Source organism: Macaca thibetana, chromosome 13 (genome assembly GCF_024542745.1).
Source record: "Macaca thibetana thibetana isolate TM-01 chromosome 13, ASM2454274v1, whole genome shotgun sequence".
Classification (NCBI taxonomy): domain Eukaryota; kingdom Metazoa; phylum Chordata; class Mammalia; order Primates; family Cercopithecidae; genus Macaca; species Macaca thibetana.
Genome location: NC_065590.1, coordinates 50737382 through 50756306, shown reverse-complemented (window position 1 = coordinate 50756306; position 18925 = coordinate 50737382). Strand labels below are relative to the sequence as shown.

The 18925-nt window shown below is 40.3% G+C and overlaps 2 protein-coding genes across 7 annotated transcripts in view; one reads left to right on the top strand and one right to left on the bottom strand.

The window, feature by feature from the left end:
- EFEMP1 (EGF containing fibulin extracellular matrix protein 1) overlaps window positions 1–18925 on the bottom strand; it is a 1044090-nt gene that overhangs the window by 312346 nt on the left and 712819 nt on the right. The window lies entirely within an intron of this gene.
- CCDC85A (coiled-coil domain containing 85A) overlaps window positions 1–18925 on the top strand; it is a 195365-nt gene that overhangs the window by 4540 nt on the left and 171900 nt on the right. For all 6 annotated transcript variants that reach the window (XM_050754684.1, XM_050754682.1, XM_050754681.1 and 3 more), the window contains exon 2: window positions 3366–4329. In XM_050754684.1, the coding sequence (XP_050610641.1) occupies window positions 3366–4329 (964 nt within the window). The remainder of the gene's footprint in view (window positions 1–3365; window positions 4330–18925) is intronic.

The following is an 18925-nucleotide window of genomic DNA, read 5'->3' as shown; positions in this document are numbered from 1 at the left end:
GTACTGTTCTGTGCCAGGGGAAACTTCGCGGAGGAATCTCTCCTTTTAGGTTCATATGGGGTAGAAGATGACATTTTCTAGTTGGAATGCACAGACATAATCGTAGTTCATAATTAGCTGACAGCTAAAGGTGGAAGGGCAGGGGAAAGCCTTTCAGGCCTGGCTGAGGGGTGTATTCATTTTTCCTGGCAAAGGAAAGGTAATGGGGATTGATAAACAGGAGAGGCAAAACATGCAGGGGTACTTTTGGTGTTTTTTCTTGTTTGTTTGTTTTTGTTCTTGTTTTTGAGACAAGGTCTCACTCTGTTGCCCAGGCTGTAGTGTATCGTGATCTTGGCTCACTGCAACCTCCTCCTCCCAGGTTCAAGTGATTCTCCTGCCTCAGGTTCCTGGGTACCTGGGATTACAGGCACGTGCCACCATGCCTAGCTAATTTTTGTATTTTTGGTAGAGACAGGTTTTACCACGTTGGCCAGATTGGTCTTGAACTCCTGACCTCAAGTGATCCACCCGCCTCGGCCTCCCAAAGTGTTGGAATTACAGATATGAGCCATTGCGCCCAGCTGGTGTTGTTTTTTGTTTGTTTGTTTTAAATTTCAACTTTTATTTTAGATTTGGGGAGTACATGTGCGTGTTTGTTACCTGAGTACACTGTGTGATGCTGAGGTTTGGGTATGATTCATCCCATCACCCAGGTACTGAGCATAGTATCCAATAGTTTTTTGACCTTTACCTCCCTTCCTACCCCCCAGTCGCCCCCAGTTTCTGTTGTTGCCATCTTTAGCAGGGAGTATTTTTGAAGGTCAGTCTGATTGCGGAGTGCTTGTGTCGGAGTGGGTGAGGGGAAGGAGTGGATGGGGCAAACGAAGGCAGGGAGGCTGCCTGGGAGGCTATTGGCAAAGGTCAGGCCTGAAATCAGAAAGTGGCAATGAGAAGCAAAAAGGAAAGGTGGGAATTAGAAACAAAGAAACAGAATTGTTGGTGATGCCAAGAGTTAGAACTGGAGTTAGAAACTAAGCTGCATAAGCTTCTTCCTAAGACCCACAAATTCACTCCCATGACTGTCAGGAAGTGGAGGATGTGGTTGACAGGTGTTTTCTAATTTGTTTTTTAGTCTATGTTAGGGGCATTTGTTGAGTCTATGTTGAGTCTAAGTGAATGCAGTCCCCTATCTGAATACCTCTAGTTCTGGATTGGTTCGCAAGACCAAAGATTTCCAGGCTTTTTGAAGCAGTGAAATCTTAGGTAGCAGCCCTGTATCTGCCCCTGTTTCATCCTTACCAAACTACAGTGCTTCAAGGAACTGCTGGCCCCTTGACTGTATGCATAAATGGAAAATAGGTGGCAACTCCACTAGTCATTTTAAAAATTCCTTGGCTTCAGGTATCTACACTGGGAGTGCTGTGTTCTTGATACACCGAAGTAAATAGATGAGGTCTCAGTTCTTGTGATTCTAGAGAAGATGTAGTCTATAATGAATGATCACACTCACACATTTGTGCTTACAAGTTGTAGTAAGTCGAGGGATGATGGTAGACCATAGATTGGGGGTGGACCTTCTATAGAACGGTATCTATGGGGAAGTGACTTATAAAATGAGACCTGATGGTTTTCTAGAAGGCTGGGGAGAACATTCCAAGTGAAAGAGGGGAAGGCCTTGCCCTTTGAGGACCTGAAACACAGCCTCAGTGCATGATGAGGAGGGGTGTTCCCACCTTCTCCACTGCTACCACACATCCAAACCACCATCATCTCCCTCTACCTGGACCAGCCCAGGAGCCTCCTTGTTGATCTTGCAGCTTCCACTTTATCCTGACCCTCCCTTCTTTCCTCCCCTACCCCAGCCAGTCTGTTTTCCACACAACTATGGAGGCTCTTTACAAAAGGAATCATGTAATGTTACTCCTCTATCCTTAGCTACCTAACAACCCAAAGCCTTTACCGTCACTGACCATGGCCTGCATATTCTAGGCTCTGATGCCTCTCAGACCCCCTTTCCCATGTCTGTTGACTTGCTCTCTGTTCTTTAGGCATGGTGACCTCCCTGTACTTGAGCTCTTGCTCTCATGCTGGTCTCAGGGCTTTTATACTTACCCTCTCCCTGCCTGGGATCATCTTCACTCAAATGTTGGCTCCTTCATTCCACCCAGGTCTCTGCTCAAATGTTTCCCTTCTCTGTAGAGGTATCTTCTCTTGAAAAAGAGTGTTCTTTAACCTGCTTCAATTTTCTTTCCAGAACTTTTCACTGCATGACGTTATGTTCTATACGTGTTTTTTTGCCAGTCTTTCCCACCACAATAAAAGCTGTACGATATCAAGGTCTTTGCTGTGTCCACTGATATATCCCTACCACCTGGACTGGTACCCGGTACAGTAATAAATGCTTACTGAATATTTGTGAATAAAGAAATGAATCATCATTCACGCGGGGGAAGTAGGCTGAGTCAATGCATCTGGGGCCTTGTGTGACTTTGACTTAAAGGATTTTGCATTGTATCCTAAGGGCCATGAGATTAAAAGATTTCAAACATGGGAATGACAAGATGAGCTAAATTTTGGAGGTAGAGCTCCAAAGCCTTATTTGGTTTTGAAATGGAAGGTTGAAGGAGAAGGAGATGCCAAGGATGACCCCAGATTCATATAAAGAACGGTGGAACAGAAAGAGGTGGCATTTGCTGAGAGGTGCAGTTTGGGGTCTCTTAATTTAAGACTCAGGTTGCTTGAGATAAATGAGAGATGCCAGGGAGATGTTCAGGTAGGTGTGGCAAGTAGGGGTTGGATGTGCAGGGCTGAAATGCCACTAGAGGGCAATTGTGCCTTTCCCTACCAGGGGAATTGGGGCTGCATATTCCATGTCAGGGCTGAAGATCTAAGCAGTGCTTGCTGTTTACTCTGTTGAAAGGTCTGTTGTCTCAGGGCTTTTAAGCATTTCATAGGTCACAAGCAGTTATTTTTCTTTCTTGAGGGTGGGGCCGGGGAGCCTTGTTTTTCTTCTAGTGAGTTATTTCTTGTTAATGAGCTGGTTGCTCCCTAACTACTGACTGGGTGACCTTGGACAAGTGAAGCTTTGTGAGGTCCGGTTTCCTCTTCTGTATAAGAGCCATAATAATTATTATCCCCTAAATGTGTGGGTAAAAATTAGATGACATAATGCAAGTAAAGTATTGTTCAGGGATAGAACTGATACTTAAGTTAGTTTCATTTTTATGGACAGCTACAAATCTTCAGTTTCCTCCTACTCCCTTACCTCCTCCGCTAACCTCACAGATAATTCAGCAGTTGCAGGCTCTCCCTTTCCAGGAAGTCTGAGCCTGCTGACACCTCAGATGCGTGCTTCCCTTGAATGGTTGTGTCTGTCTTTTCAGGATATCAACCAGAAACTCCAGGAGGACAACCAGGAACTGAGGGACCTCTGCTGTTTCCTGGATGATGACCGGCAGAAAGGCAAGAGGGTGTCCCGGGAGTGGCAGAGACTGGGTCGCTACACTGCCGGGGTGATGCACAAGGAAGTGGCCTTATACCTGCAGAAGCTGAAGGAGCTGGAGGTGAAGCAGGAGGAAGTGGTGAAGGAGAACATGGAGCTCAAGGAGCTCTGTGTGCTTCTAGATGAGGAGAAGGGTGCAGGCTGCGCAGGCAGCCGCTGCTCCATCGACAGCCAGGCCAGCCTGTGCCAACTCACAGCCTCCACCACACCCTACGTGCGGGATGTGGGTGACGGCAGCAGCACCTCCAGCACTGGCAGCACTGACAGCCCGGACCACCACAAGCACCACGCGAGCAGTGGCAGCCCGGAGCACCTGCAGAAGCCCCGGAGCGAGGGCAGCCCAGAGCACTCCAAGCACAGGAGCGCCAGCCCCGAGCATCCACAGAAACCCAGGGCCTGTGGGACCCCAGATCACCCCAAAGCACTCAAAGGACCTAGCCCGGAGCACCACAAACCCTTGTGCAAGGGCAGCCCCGAACAGCAAAGGCACCCGCATCCAGGGAGCAGCCCCGAAACACTGCCTAAGCACGTGCTGAGTGGGAGCCCGGAACACTTCCAGAAGCACCGGTCAGGGAGCAGCCCTGAACACGCCAGGCACAGTGGAGGGAGCCCAGAGCATCTTCAGAAACACGCCCTCGGGGGGAGCCTAGAGCATCTTCCCAGAGCCAGGGGCACCAGCCCGGAGCACCTCAAACAACATTATGGAGGGAGCCCTGATCACAAACACGGAGGAGGCGGTGGAGGAGGTGGAGGCAGTGGCGGAGGCAGCAGGGAGGGCACCCTCAGACGGCAGGCGCAGGAGGACGGGTCACCCCATCACCGGAATGTCTACAGTGGCATGAACGGTGGGTCAGTACGTGCTGGGGTGCTGCTTGGGCTGGGGAACTCAGTAGACAGTTATGAATGATGATGGGCTTTCCAGCCATGTAAGAAAGTGCAGGTGCTAGGTAGGGAGTGGGTTTGGAGAAGGAGCAAATGTGGGACCCAAAATCATGATGTGGGGTTCTTCCCCTCCATCTGTTTTTATTCTATACAGTTATCAGTCAGTGTGAAGAAGGTTGGGGATGAGGGGTTATGGGAGGGAGAGGAACGGTAATTCCTTAGGACCCTGAGTTGTCAAGGGGAAATCTGTGGGTATTGGAGATGAAAAATACAACCATTTTAAGAGTCTTTCATCTTAAACCTGAGCATTCTCTTAGTGGTGTGCTGTTTCCTGCTAGAGCTTGTCTGTGGAATGGTTGCCAAAAGGATTTTGTATCCAGTTAATAGGTTATGTACAAGAAGAAATGAATATTTCTATGAAAAACCAATAACATTAAAAAAGAAGTATGATGTTCCTAAACAGGCTTGATGCTGGTTTGCCCAAATGGCTACAAATATGCCTGACTTTACCTTGAGGATTTTTCCCATTGTATTGGGGGCCTGAATCTGTGACACTTCTTTGCATCTAAAATGCATGAGCTGATTCCCTTTCTACTCACTCAAAATCCACCAACACTGTCATCAAACTCCCTTATACATATTCCAAATAATATGCTCTCTTACATTGCAAGAGACATCTTTTCTGATTGTTTGAAAGTATCTTTTTAAAATGTACAGATGTGTTTGGACACCCTTGGTTTCTAAAGCCTAACGTCCGCTACATTTGCTGAGGCAGTGTTAAACCTGAGCTTTTAAACCTTTTCGAAGAGTTTTAATTTTCTGAGTCTTGGATCTGAAACCACTTTGAACTTAAGAGAGAAAAATCATTTCTTAAAGAATAAAAAACAAAAACCACTCCACAATCCTTTTATGTTACCTGTGGTTGAGTTGGAGCTAAAACAATTGATTTTATAAACTGTGGGGTTTTGTTTTCATTGAAAATATCTGAGGGTTTTTGCTTTGTTTGAAAGGTGCTCTGGAGTCTTCAGCCAACTCCAAGCAGTAGTGGAGGAGGCTGCCAGTTTTAGCAGTGACAAGAAGGGGTACTTTTCAATATTGTATTTGGGGATTTACCTGTTGGATTCCTATTTTATCTTAATCCTTTTTTCATAGTGCTGAAAATTGACTCCTGAAACTTGACTTCAAATGCATGCAATATTCTTTTAAGCACAGGTGGAAATAAAAAGGTTGGGAAAGATGGGCGGTTACTGCTTTCTCTGTTGTTGGGAGGTGGAGGCCCAGAGAAGCCAATTCACCTGTTGTGTTGAGGCTTCCTGGCTGGTGCCTTTCCAAGGTTGAACCTTCACTCACTGTTTCCAAGAGCTGTGGAGATGCTGCCCCCATCCCTACCCCATTGCTGTAGGCAGTCTTGGCTGCCCAATTCTGTACAAGAGATGGAAGTCATTTAGAAAGAAGGTTTGGTTGTGTTACTATCATGAGATTGGTCATTGGCCATGAAGCTTGTCTTTGGAGGGGGCATAATGGAGTAATGGGAAGGTAAAGTTAATGATTTTTCCATTTCTTGATTACTTCTTAATGAGCTTGAGAAGTAAGTATATGCACCATTATAAGGAAACTTTGTCTCTTAAACTAGAAAGAAAATATTAGGGACAAGTGGATCACTTAAAAAACAATTTCTCTTTACAAAAGGGCTTCTTTATATAAAGAACTCTAGTTTAATCACCATATAATTTGACTTCTAAGAAAAGTTTTTACATGCAGCTTTTAAACAATGCCTTGCATTGTAAGTAAGGTGTATCTCCTGGTAAAGATGACATTACATCGTAGCTTATTGCCTGGATACAGATAAACTTAGTGGGGCAGGTAAATGTTTCTTAAAATTTAACAATTTAATTTAGTTAAAACTGATGTAATAGAATGATACTGAAGTTCAAATCTTATGTCTACTTCGAGTTTTCTCATTCTTAAGTGACCAATCTTGTGCTGACAGTTGATATCCTCAGAGTATATTTGCAGTGCATTTGCATTGTATTTTAATTTCAGTAATTAATTGGAAAATGAAGTGGCACAATGAGATGTTTATGGATCATCAGCCTATAAACATGGGCATTGGTAAACTTGTATTTATCCTGCCATTACAAATTAATTTTTGATATGGATGGTAAGACATGCTTTTTCACATTTTTAAATCCTCACACAATTTGTTTGAATCATTGGTGTATAAATAGATAGGAAGCAGTATCAAGGTTAATTCAGAATTGCAGATTTGCTGACTCATTTCCAGAGTCATTCTGTTTGGGGTTAGTGTGAAATATGAGTGTTTGGATGAGCACTTGCATGTTTTTAGATGAACAAAAAGCACGTGAAAACAAATGGGAAGTGTGTGTGCATTATGGCAGACTGAAACAGAAATGAAATATACATTGGCAGGGTGTTGTCCTACCTGTAAAGATATGCATTCCTTCCCAAAACACACACATATGCACACTGAGAGAACATCAGTGAAAAAGATGACTGTTTTCGTTGACTATGCCTTGAGCATTTATAAATCTTCTTGTGGTTATAATTACAAACTTGGTGGATAAAAGAGTTGAACTCATTTAAGAGTTTCTTTTGGGAATGCAAAGATAAATTTTAGGTATTTTTCCTCTCTTAAAAGCATCTTAAGTCTCTGTAATAATTTCTTAATTAGTAGGTGTTTAGAAAACAACAAAAGCAAAAACAAAAGAAATATTTAAACCTCCAAACTAAACAAAATTCTCAAAAATGCATTTAATTCTTTAGAAGTTATTGTTCAATGATTTCTTTCTAGTTTGTGTAGAGTTCCATTTTCAAATAGGAAGTAGATTCAACACGTATCACATCTAGGCATTAAGGCATTTGTCTATTCATTCATGTTGCTTGCTTATTTCATATTTGTAAATTAAGTAATCGAGTAATCACTGCTATTTATAAGTGTTCATAAACTGACCGCCTCAACTATTGAGAATGGGGGTTTCACTTACTTAATTCCATTGACACCCAAGGTTGAATGGAATTTTCTTAGGTGAAAGTGTTTCCTTCCACAACGAAATGAAGTAGTTTTGCTTCCAGATACTAGCTGGCAGGACTTTGCTTTTTAACAGGTAACTATTTAGCTCGGGTCATGGATGTCTTGGATGATTTAGGCTCTTCTAGCAATAGCTGTGTTTGTTATTGGCCTTCAAGACAAAGAAGATTGTGATGATCAGAGATCCTTACAAGTAGTTCACCCACTGGACATAATGAATGCAGAAGAGAAAAATAGTAAAAATAGTTTGATATTAATTCTAGAAGCACATATTGCTGGTGACCGGCAAATGAGAAGGAATAAATAGACAAAGAAATGGTACTCTTCATTATCTTCTTTCTTCTTCATCTTCTAAAAAAAAAAAAGGAATTGTTTAATCATCCTGGTGGGTCTGATTGCCTTTGCCTTGTCAGAGCAAGTTTCAGTGAGAGTAACATTATGCCCTCCTTAAACATCACTCCAGCCAGTGAGAGCAAGCATGAGGAAGTCATTCACCTGCATTAAACTAGGTCCATTTAGAGCTACTTTGGTCTTGCTGAATGGAGTGTCAGGGTTGTAAGTCTTCCTCCTGAAAGCTTCCTATTGATTCTTTTCTTGTTTTGTGAGGGTATCTCTCGAGATGGAAAGAGCAGGCTGCTTCTCCCAACAATTCTTCTAGTTCAGGATTTCTTTACAGTTACACTGTTACTATTTTGGGCCAGATAATTCTTTGTTGTGAGATGCTGCCTTATGCATTTCAGGAGGTTCAGCAGCATCCCTGAGCTTTACTTCTGAGCATTCCCCTAGTTGTGATAATAAAAAATGTCTCTAGACACTGCCAAATGTTCCACAGTTGGGGGGCGTGGTAGGCAAGATTGCCCCTGGTTGAAAACCATTGCTTTAGAGCAGTGGTTTTCAATCTAGCTGCAGATTAAAATCACTGTGATAGCTTTGAAAAAATACCGGGGGCTGAGCCCTGCACTGCACTCTGAGATGCAAATTGAGTTGGTCTGGCACTGGACTTGGGCACTTTGCAAAAAGAGCTCCTCAGGTGATTCTAATGAGTGGACCAGTTGGAAACCATTGTCCTCAATGAGTGATTTTGCTTAAGATGGGTTGGTGTGAGTGAAGGTTTCAAATACTCAGGCTTCCTGGGAAGAAGAAAACTTCTCCTTTTCCTTTGCTTAACTCCAGGACTGAGAAGGACTGATGCTGTTACTATAAAACTTCTTTCCATTCTAGACTAAAGTTATCTAATAGCATACTATTTTGGGATATGAGTTGAAAATTTGTGTTTTTGATGGGTGGAGTTGTTAGGCTAATTTGAGGGAAACTCTGGCATATGAGTAGGCTCATGACTGCTTTACTTTTTAAAGCTTTCACATCCAGATAGAAAAAGAAGCACATGAGTTTCTAACCTATTTACGGTAGAGGTCGGTGACACCTGTAGATCATGCACTGCCTGCAATGCTAATGGGTATTTCCCACAAGAGAATATTGCGTTTCAAATCTCCCACTTTATAGGTTTCACCCTGAGTTTTAAGACTGCTCCTTATCCTCCGTTGAGGTTATTAATGAGTAAACAAAAAATGTTGATAACACAAAGTGGCCTTGTCTACGAGGGGTCAGATAACCTGTGTGTGGAAGACCCCAGCAGTATTTCTCTGAAGCGGGATTGTCATTGAATTAAGTAGTGTGTACTATAGCATGAATAATTACTCTCATAAATCTTTTATTTTGCTTAAGAAAAAAGTCAGAACATCACTTGTGAATGAATTTGGACGATAGAAATTGAATGTCTCCTGGGAGAAAAATTTTAGCAGTTACAATTATGGAATACTAGAACTGGTTTTAATTGAGGTCCTCTGTGTGTATTTTCTATTGTGTGAACTGACAGATGGTTAAAGAAATAAATAATGGTTTTTGTTCTTCAAGCTTCAATACTGTAATTTGGTAACCTTATGTACAGTTTGGTAAGACATCGACTTAAGTTTTTGATAAAGTTGATTTATTGTACCATACTTGTAAATGCAAAGCATATTACATTTATCATAAGGATACATTTTGACTTAATACCATAGAAAGCTTAATATTGAAAATGTAGTTTGTTAAGAAAATTGCAATATATATCCGAGGAAGACTATTGGAAAACCTAGATGGCTTAGAAAGGTATTTCCTAGTACAATGTAAGGTTTTCAACTCCACTGACAATGATGTAATGCTATAAACGTAATTTAAATCTGGAGGGTCATTTTCATCTTTTTCCTACGGAGATTGCCTGTCTGTCAACATTGTGTATGTATGTATATTCACATGTTTATATACATTTCAGTAACTTTAATATTGCGTCTGCACAATGCCAAACATTCAGTTGGCTTCTATTTGGTCAAACTAATGTTCAAGTGCCTTTGGCATCCTGTCACATAAGCTAGTTGCTGCCATAAAGTAAACCAAGAATTTCTTTCAACTGATTATAATCCTGTCCTTTAGACTCAGTTGAAACCAATGAAATGTTTATATCTTCTGGCATCAACTTTTCAAAAGATACTGTAGAAAAAAATATGACCTTTGAATTAGTGATGCATTTATCATTTCAACTGAAATTGGTTAGAACGAAGGATGGGGAAGTGAAAAGCTATGGTGAGTTATTCCATTTTATCGGGTCACAGCTTTTCACAAGTGTCAAATGAATCAGACACGTGAATACAAATGCATAAGTACATGAATAAATGAATGCAATACAAATACAAAACATGTAAGGCTATACAGTTAAGTCATAGTAATGACAGATTATTCTGGAGGCATAGATATAGGGATCTTAGTCGATCTCCACTGGTCAGAACTAAGTATAAAGTCAAAGTTTGCCAAAGCTTTAAGAAAATAATAAGTATAATGTTTTACTTGTGTAGCAACTTTGGGTCAGTGTATCTGTGAGTGGAGTAAGTTTTCCAGGCTGAAATTTATCACCTTAGGCTCTACGACTTACTTTTGATGGTTAGAGATAGAACTGTGGATTCCTTCATTTAATGGCCCTGTGTGAGTATTTTTTAAAAAAAATCTCCTAAAAATAGATTTCCAGTCACTTCTAGTACTGCCATGATGTCAGCTGCACTCCTTGCTGACCTCAGCAGGCCTGACTGTAGCTCCTTTTCTCGTTGTTTCTAAATTCTTTTCTGCTGTTTCCGATGGCTGGTCATAGCTTGGGAATGCAGATAACTGCTCTGCTTAGAAATGTGTTTAAAATAAGGATAAATAACCATGAGGTGTCCTTCTAAGAGTAAACTACACGAGCTTCAGCGCATAGTCCATGTGCCGTAAGTATTTTAGCTTTACAAAGTTCACTTTTTTTTTTTTTTTTTGAGACGGAGTCTCGCTCTGTGGCCAGGCTGGAGTGCAGTGGTGTGATCTCGGCTCACTGCAACCTCCGACTCCCTGGTTCAAGTGATTCTCCTGCCTCAGCCTCCTGAGTAGCTAGGATTACAGGCATGTGCCACCACGCCCGGCTAATTTTTGTATTTTTAGTAGAGACGGAGTTTCTACGGATATCTGTTTCTACACTTATCTGTTAAACTACAGATAAGTGAGGCACTATGTTTCTATAATATTATCAACTCAAATATTTGCTTCTTGGATACTTTGGTATAACCAAGTTGCCCTTGATAGTACTTTAATACATAATATTAATGGTGAGCATTGAGCATATTTGGAAAAAATATTTATTTTGAATTTGATTTTGGGACATATTAAGAATAGTTACCTGTTCTGAAATGGGCTGATTTTCAAGAGAGCTAGGAAGTTTGAGATTCAATATCAAGAGTAGACCATGGGACACTTGAGGATACAGACAGAAAATCTCAGCTCTAATTTATAAGTCTGTAATCTGCAAAAGAGTGAGGTTCAAGTTACTGCTGCTCCTGACATAAATTGCTTTCTCTTTAGAGTGCCGTTCAAGTGTTTCCAGTAGAAAGAACCTCTGCTCTTTCTTAGACAGAGGAGCCTTTAGCAGCAGAGAGGCAGAAGAGGTGTTTTTGAAAAGGGAAAATGGCAGAGGAGTAGCAGGTTACATTGTCATCCTTATGAAGGCAATACTGGTTTGTTGTTCCAAAGATAAAAGGCAATAACTGGGTTATTCACAGATGGCTGTTCATTTAGCATTTTTACATAATACAAATTATGTGTATTATGGAATTTTTATCTCAAATCATTATGGAAGAATACAAGAAGTCTTGGGACTTTGTCCTGGCTCTTGATCAAAATTAGGCACATATTCAATTACCAGATAAGTTAAACTTCAGGAATTATATCTAATAGTTTTATTTTTTATTTAAAAATTTTTCAGAACCTTAGTTATTTAGGCCTTCTATAGGCTTTTCTATGAGACAGGAGATATCTAAGGGAAAAAGAGTGGATTTGGTAGTTGCTCAAAAACTGTATTTCAATTATTTCATCTCTCTCCACACACACACACACACACACACACGGACGCGCACACAGCATTTAGTGTTCTTGTATGTATATTTAAGAATGTTAAATGCATTACATTTAAAGATATTGAATGGCTTTTTTAATACCTCCTTCACCTTCATTTTCAGCCATATGAAGGAAAGTAAATCCTTTAAAAATTTTAAAACCTGGCAAACAAAATATTTATAGCACCAGTATTGCCTGCTGGTATGGTTGAGGGATAGAACATTTAGATTAACTTTGGAAGGCCAGGCATTTGAAAGTGGTTTCTGATACTCACTGGGTGAGTTGGCTTTTCTAGTGAAATCTAGTCAAATATAGTCATCATTGGATTAAACTCAGAATTTTGCCTTCTGGTCTTGATTATAAAGAAAAGTGAAAAGTCTTCTCTTCTTTCTTCTAATTATTGAGGGACTTTTTGACTTTTAGGGAAACCCCTGATCTAGACTGTATATAGCTATAACTTCCTAAGTGTCTATAATTGCTAGTTCTTAAAAAATGTTAAAAAGCGTGAATTGCTTTTTGGGGGCATGGTGTGTGTTTTCTTATCAGTAGAAAAGAAACCCAATTGGTAGTGAATATGTACATGTGTATTTATATATATGCATATATTGATATATATAGTTATTAATTCAGTTAAATGAGAATAGATGTATATATTAATGCTAAAGAATAGGAAGAAATGAGGGCAATATAGCTGTATTTAGTTTAGAACATCATGGAATCATAGAACTTAAAGCCATAAAGTATATTCTATGTTAGAGCTGTGATGTACTCAACCCACTCATGTTCTGAATGAAATGGGTGACTTCCAAAGAAGGTTAGTGAATTGTCCAAGGCCAGATATCAGTTAGTAGTGGACTAGAAAGAATCAAGCTGACTCCCAGGGTACGGAGTCAATTGTCTAAAGAAGACGTTTATTCTTCTACACATAGAGGCCACTTGAGGTAGAGGTAATGTTAATGATAGAGACCCTAAATGGAATAAGGAACCAGTTTTTCTCAATTCTTATTGGAAATCCCAGAAAATTAGACACATGCAGTGATGAGAGTGTGAGATAAATGAGTATCACTAGCCTCTGGCTTAGAAAGTATCAGAGAAGACCTGATGATCTATTAGGTGAGCTCAGATCTATTGCCTGGAAACCTCTGATTAAGCCAGATGGGACACACAGTTCACAGCTGGATGGACAACTACCAAAATGCATTTTTAATAGAAGGAGTATTCCTATTCCTAACCTGGGAGTTCAACAACCTTAGTATCCTTTTTCCTCCCACACAGACCCTCCTCACCCCAAGGCCATATTCCTTCCAGATAAACATTCTTGAGAAGATGGTCTGACCTTAGTCTGGTCGTTACATAGCCACTTGCATTCACAGCCAAAGTGCTGTGTCTGGGGAAGTGTTGGTTTCTGGAATGCAAGAAACAGAAGGGAAAGAGACCAGGAGCAAAGGGATGGGCCAGATGGCAACACCAAATGCTCTCAAGGAGTTGCGTTTTTTAATAACTCAGCTTACTGCAAACAAAACTAATTAAGCCAGTTATTCTGATTTATGCTACTATAGGCAGAAGCAAAGTACACTTATATTCCTCTTTTGATGGTATTTAAAAGGTCAAAATACCTGAGTTGCAGATTTTTGTTCATAGCAGCCTGGTCTGTTGAACCACTCTTGAGAATTCAAATTAACCAAGCTCATTAATTCAGCATCTCTTCTGTTTCCCTAGACAGCAAGTGCCAATTCACCCATCCACCCAAACAGAATAATAAGACCCTGAAAAGCAAGTCATTAGTCATATCTGTGGATGATGGATTACATGTGATTTAACAGGAAAGTGAGGTAAGACTCAACTTATAGTAAGGAAGAGAGAGTGAAAGTAACAGACAAAGGCAATTGTGAGACATCAGTTTTTGAGGGGGATGCTGTGAAGAATTTAAAGGAATCTGTTTGGCTGTGCATGTTGTTAATGGTCTTATGTTGATTGGCAGGGCAGTCCTCTTCACTGTTATAAAAGCTGACCAGAATTTCCCTGGTTATGGAGTCATTGGAGAAAGTGGCTGAATTTAGCAGCTTATTTTACATATGAGGACACTTATGAAGAGAGTACATTTATAATTATGATCAATTTGAGGTCTAGGAATAAACATTATCCAGGTGGTTTGCCATGAATAGCTCCCCCAGTATAGTGACTTTCATGAGAAACAGTTTGGAATCAAGCTTTTCAAAATCTGTGGAAGAACAGGCTTGAAAATTGTGGGTTTTTTTTTTTTTTTTCTGTATCTCTTTAGCACCTAAATGGAGATTGAGTTCAAGTTTTCAGTCCCTTATTCTAAAACTATGTGCCATGTGGTTTTCATCTTTAATTTCTTTGGCTTTTTTCCCATTGCAGTCTCAAAATTGCCCACTTTGGAGCTTATTGGCCTAGCACATAAATCTGTCTTTAGTGGAACCATTTTTGGCAGAGTCTGTACAGCCAGGTATATAAAACGCATTCATTTGAAAAAGGGAGCTAAGCTGGTTTGATTATTTCTATTCGCAAAGCATATGTAGTTATTTTTACATTTCGAGTATCCCTGTGGACTTTCACCCATATGTTAAGGTAATATATGGTTACCTTAAATTGACATATGGCATCTAAGCTTTATTTACAGTTTTACAGCAATGAAAAACAATTTTATAAACCTCCTTTAGATACATTCTATTTTAATTATGAATAAAAATGACATTTATTGAAAATGTGTTTAAAACACTTTAAAATAATTGACTTAAATTCCCATGGGGTTTAAAAAGAATAGTGTGATACACCAACTTCCTAAAGGGCTTGATGATGGCATGCCTACCCAGCTGGAGTTTTAGATTCAGAACTGGCTTTGCCACTTTTTTGCTGTGTAGCCTTTAGTACACCATCAACCTCTGTGGGCAAAATAATTTATCCATCAAGCAAGGGGCTTAGCATAGAGATTTTTCTGAGTCAGTAGTACCAGAATTTAGATTTCACAGGTAAATAAAACCTGAGAATAAACCTGGAATTGCTAGCTTTTTACTTCATTAGGTGTAGATGGTAAAAATAATCATCTGCTAACATCCTAATTTCATGGAAGAAGATCCTTCAAACACTTACAGTGAAAAATTACATACATTTACTAAAGGGCAATCTTTTTCTCCAAAGAAATAGTGATAACATTGTATTCTTTTTTTTTTTTTTTTTGAGACGGAGTCTCGCTCTGTCGCCCAGGCTGGAGTGCAGTGGCCAGATCTCAGCTCACTGCAAGCTCCGCCTCCCGGGTTTACGCCATTCTCCTGCCTCAGCCTCCCGGGTAGCTGGGACTACAGGCGCCCGCCGCCTCGCCCGGCTAGTTTTTTGTATTTTTTAGTAGAGACGGGGTTTCACCGTGTTAGCCAGGATGGTCTCGATCTCCTGACCTCGTGATCCTTACATGACTATTCATTGTTTTGGAATAATAACGACATATAATGAAGTGTTCAGATTCAACACTGCAACGAAGTCCATTTATAGTGCTGAACACGTTTTAAGACCTTATTTTTTAAATCCCATCCATTATAGAAAGTCTGATTTCACACAGGTTTGTATGTTAATAAACATGGAAGCCACAGTGTTAACTCAGTTTTATTTAGGCAGGTTCTGGGTGAGGAAGCCGGAAACCACAGTCCATGCTGCTTCCAGCTTCTTGCCCTTCCTCTTACAAGGAAAGTAAGAAAGGGGATTAATCTACCTGTATGTCTAGTTGGCTTGGACTGGCGGCTTTTCTCCCTACCTGCTACTCACCTGACTTCCTCCAGGAGTTGTGCACCTGGGCCTGGACTTCTGACATGGAGCAATGAGGATATGTTTGTTCTGACAGGAATTCTGTGTGTAGGTGAGAAGTTCACCATGCATGGCATGACATAAAGAACCATTGTTCTACATTCTCTCTGCACTCCTGTGCCTGGTCAGAAACCTGTCAGGATTGCAGCAATTCATCTAGCAATATCAGAATAAACTGCATCCTCTTTGAAGCACCACAGTGATGAGTCTGAACACTTCTCAGCAAACAGGGAGCTAAAGAGGCTATAGTAGAGGTGACTTGGGATTTGTAATTGGTATACTTCCAAAATCTGTGGATAGTAGCTTTCTTTTGCTTGGTCAGGTCTCAGATGGCAGACTACAAATGGACTGGCCATATGCATGACATGTGCATTCTACGTGTAGTCCCTTACATAGTTCTCCACGTTGCTTAGTAGGATAGTGCTCTGGAAAATCAGAGAGAAGGATTTCCCTTTCTACTCCATTGTAGACCTGATTTTCTCAGGCCTCTTTGCTGTCTTTGTACTACATGGGAGAGTGTGGCTTATCAACTAAAGTTTGGAAGAGAGTAATCTAATGGTGAAACAGTGGCACCAGGCTCTTCGTGTGTTTTAGTTATGTCCCATTTAAATGGGTTTTGATGATTTTTTCCTGGAACCTTTAGGCAAAAGACCAGACATTTTCTCCTTTCTTAGGCACTTTACTTGTATTACTTTACAGCTGACATTTGAACTAGTTTGGAGTAAGGCTCTTCAGTGAAATGGGGAGGGTAGCATTAACTGAAGGGAAGGGCAAAATCTATGGCAATTTCATTATAAATCATTGCCTTGACTAATTAGGCAGCCATGCATGCTAAATAATGTCAGGGATAATAGAGATTTATTACAACAAATTAAAGGCTAATCAGAGTGTGTCCTGAGATAAACAACGTAGTAAAAGAAACGTAAATGGCAATAAGGGGAAGCATGAGCTGATAAGACTCATGGATGTGAGTAGTAGTAGGAAACCAAATTCTGCTCATATTTCATTTGCTTTGTGTAAATCTCTGTACTGTTCCATGTGTAGATGAGAGATTGAGAATAAACACATACTCATTTATTCAACAAATATTTATTGTGTATTCCATGGGGGTACAGCGTGGTAGTAGGTATTATGTGAGGTGTTTCACGGTCAGACACATCCATGGAAGGAGGTAAGTAACAATAAAGATGTGTGGTTAAGCAAGAAAATGGACAGAATTAGCAATTGGTGCTGTGAGCCTGGAAGATCGGTCACTGGCTGCTATTGTCAGGGATGGCTTCTCCAAGGTTGGTTGTGGGGTTGATTGTTAAGGAATGGTTGAATTTAGATAGGCTGGCAGGAGCGGTGAGGAAGTCTGGGAGAGAAAGTGTAGAGGTGGAAGTGAGAAAATTGTGTTAAAGGAACAGTGAGGAGTTGAGTAGGTCTGTGCTTAGGTCTTTGTTAGGTGGTGGCAGGTACTTTTGGAAAGTAAGTCAAGGCCAGATCACTTAGGGCATGAAATACAATCCAAGAATGTTTTCTAATAGCAATATTAGTTTCTCACGCAGATAGGAATATAAAATGTTCGTCATTCTTTGAACCTTGTGATTAAGTGGACAAGGAAGGCTAGTTCCTTAGCGTTAAAAAAATCTTGTTGGGATTTTAAATTGAACTCCAAGTTGAATAGTTTGTTTTTAAAATTTCTTTTCAATGTCTTGGTTCATTTTGTGTTGCAATTACAGAATACCACAGACTGGGTAATTAATAATGAACAGACATTTATTTGGCTTATGATTCTGGAGGCTGGTAAGTCCATGAGCATGACATCTAGCCAGTGCCTCTGTGCCACATCATCCCATGATGGGAGGCAAGAGGGCAAGAGGGCACAAGAGAGCAAGCAAGCAAGAGGGAGCCAAACTTGTTTTTATAACAGGCCCACTATCTTGATAACTAACCCACCTCTATGATCACAATATTAATCCATTCATGAAGGCAGAGCCCTCATGACCTAATCATCTCTTATTAGGCCCCATCTCCCAACACTGCTACATTGAGGATTACGTTTCTAACATGTAAACTTTGGGGAACACACTCAAACCATAGCATTAAGCGTTCCTGAACAAAGAGGTTTTACAATGATGAGTGCTTGAGGGCTTTATATACCCAGATTTGTACCATGATTTAATCGCTTTTTACTTATTTTATTTTTCTAGTAAAGGTTATGCTGAATTACTGGAGAATTTGTACAACGAAGGAGTCATCAGTTAAGAAAATCTATCTTCTGACTAATATCTTCTGAGTCAAAATGAAGATGTAATTTTTTTGGGGGGAAAATAGTACCTAGTTGCCTGGGAGGCAGAAATATTCTAAATATTCTGCTAAGTGAAAATCAATAAACTAATTCTGTTTAAACAATAAAGGTAGAAAAATAATCTTGCAACCTTGTGGACCCTTTGGCTAGTCTAGTATAGTAAAATTAATTTAACTTTTACATTTCATTTACTTTGATGTTTTTCCACTTTAGTATTTTGACCTCATTTTAGCTTGTTGTGTTCTATCTTAAATCTCAGATTGTTTCCAGACTGTGCTCCTTTGAGCCCTAGAAGGTCTGTGGAGCCTCCTTGGGGCTGTTGGGAGTGCATAGGGAAGAGTAGGCAGACTCTGCCACCCCACTGATCCCTTGCACAGCTCCAGCTTCAACTGGAGCAAACTCTACGTTTGGGTGGTTTGTTTGTTCCCATTTCTGCTTAAGCTCTTAATTGAACAAAGCTGACTTTACAAAACTGACTTGAAAACCTCTGGTGTTACCCACGGTGACACCAAAAGAAGCAAACATTTTGGACACATCATGCAGATTTCTAGTCCAGTAAATGGATGGTCCCACATAACATCCATAAATGGATGGTCCCACATATTTTTTGATTCTCCTTGTCACCTGATTTCAGCTGCAATGATAGGTGTGTTGTGAAAAACATACAGTCAAGTTAATTTACAGGCATAGGGCTTTTGTTTTTCAGAGACAGATATATAAATTGGTATATCTTTGAAAACTTTCACCTTCAGTTTCTCCTCCTTCATGTCCACCATCTGTTCATTATTTCATTATGCCTTCTGGGGCTGTAAAGGAAACAAAATATAAATTATTTAAAGGAAACCAAGGTTTTGCAATTTTCAGCCTATAGCTGCTGAGGTGCTGATAATATTGAATGCTCACTATAAGAAACAATAAACTTCTACTAAGAAACATAATATTTATATTTGAA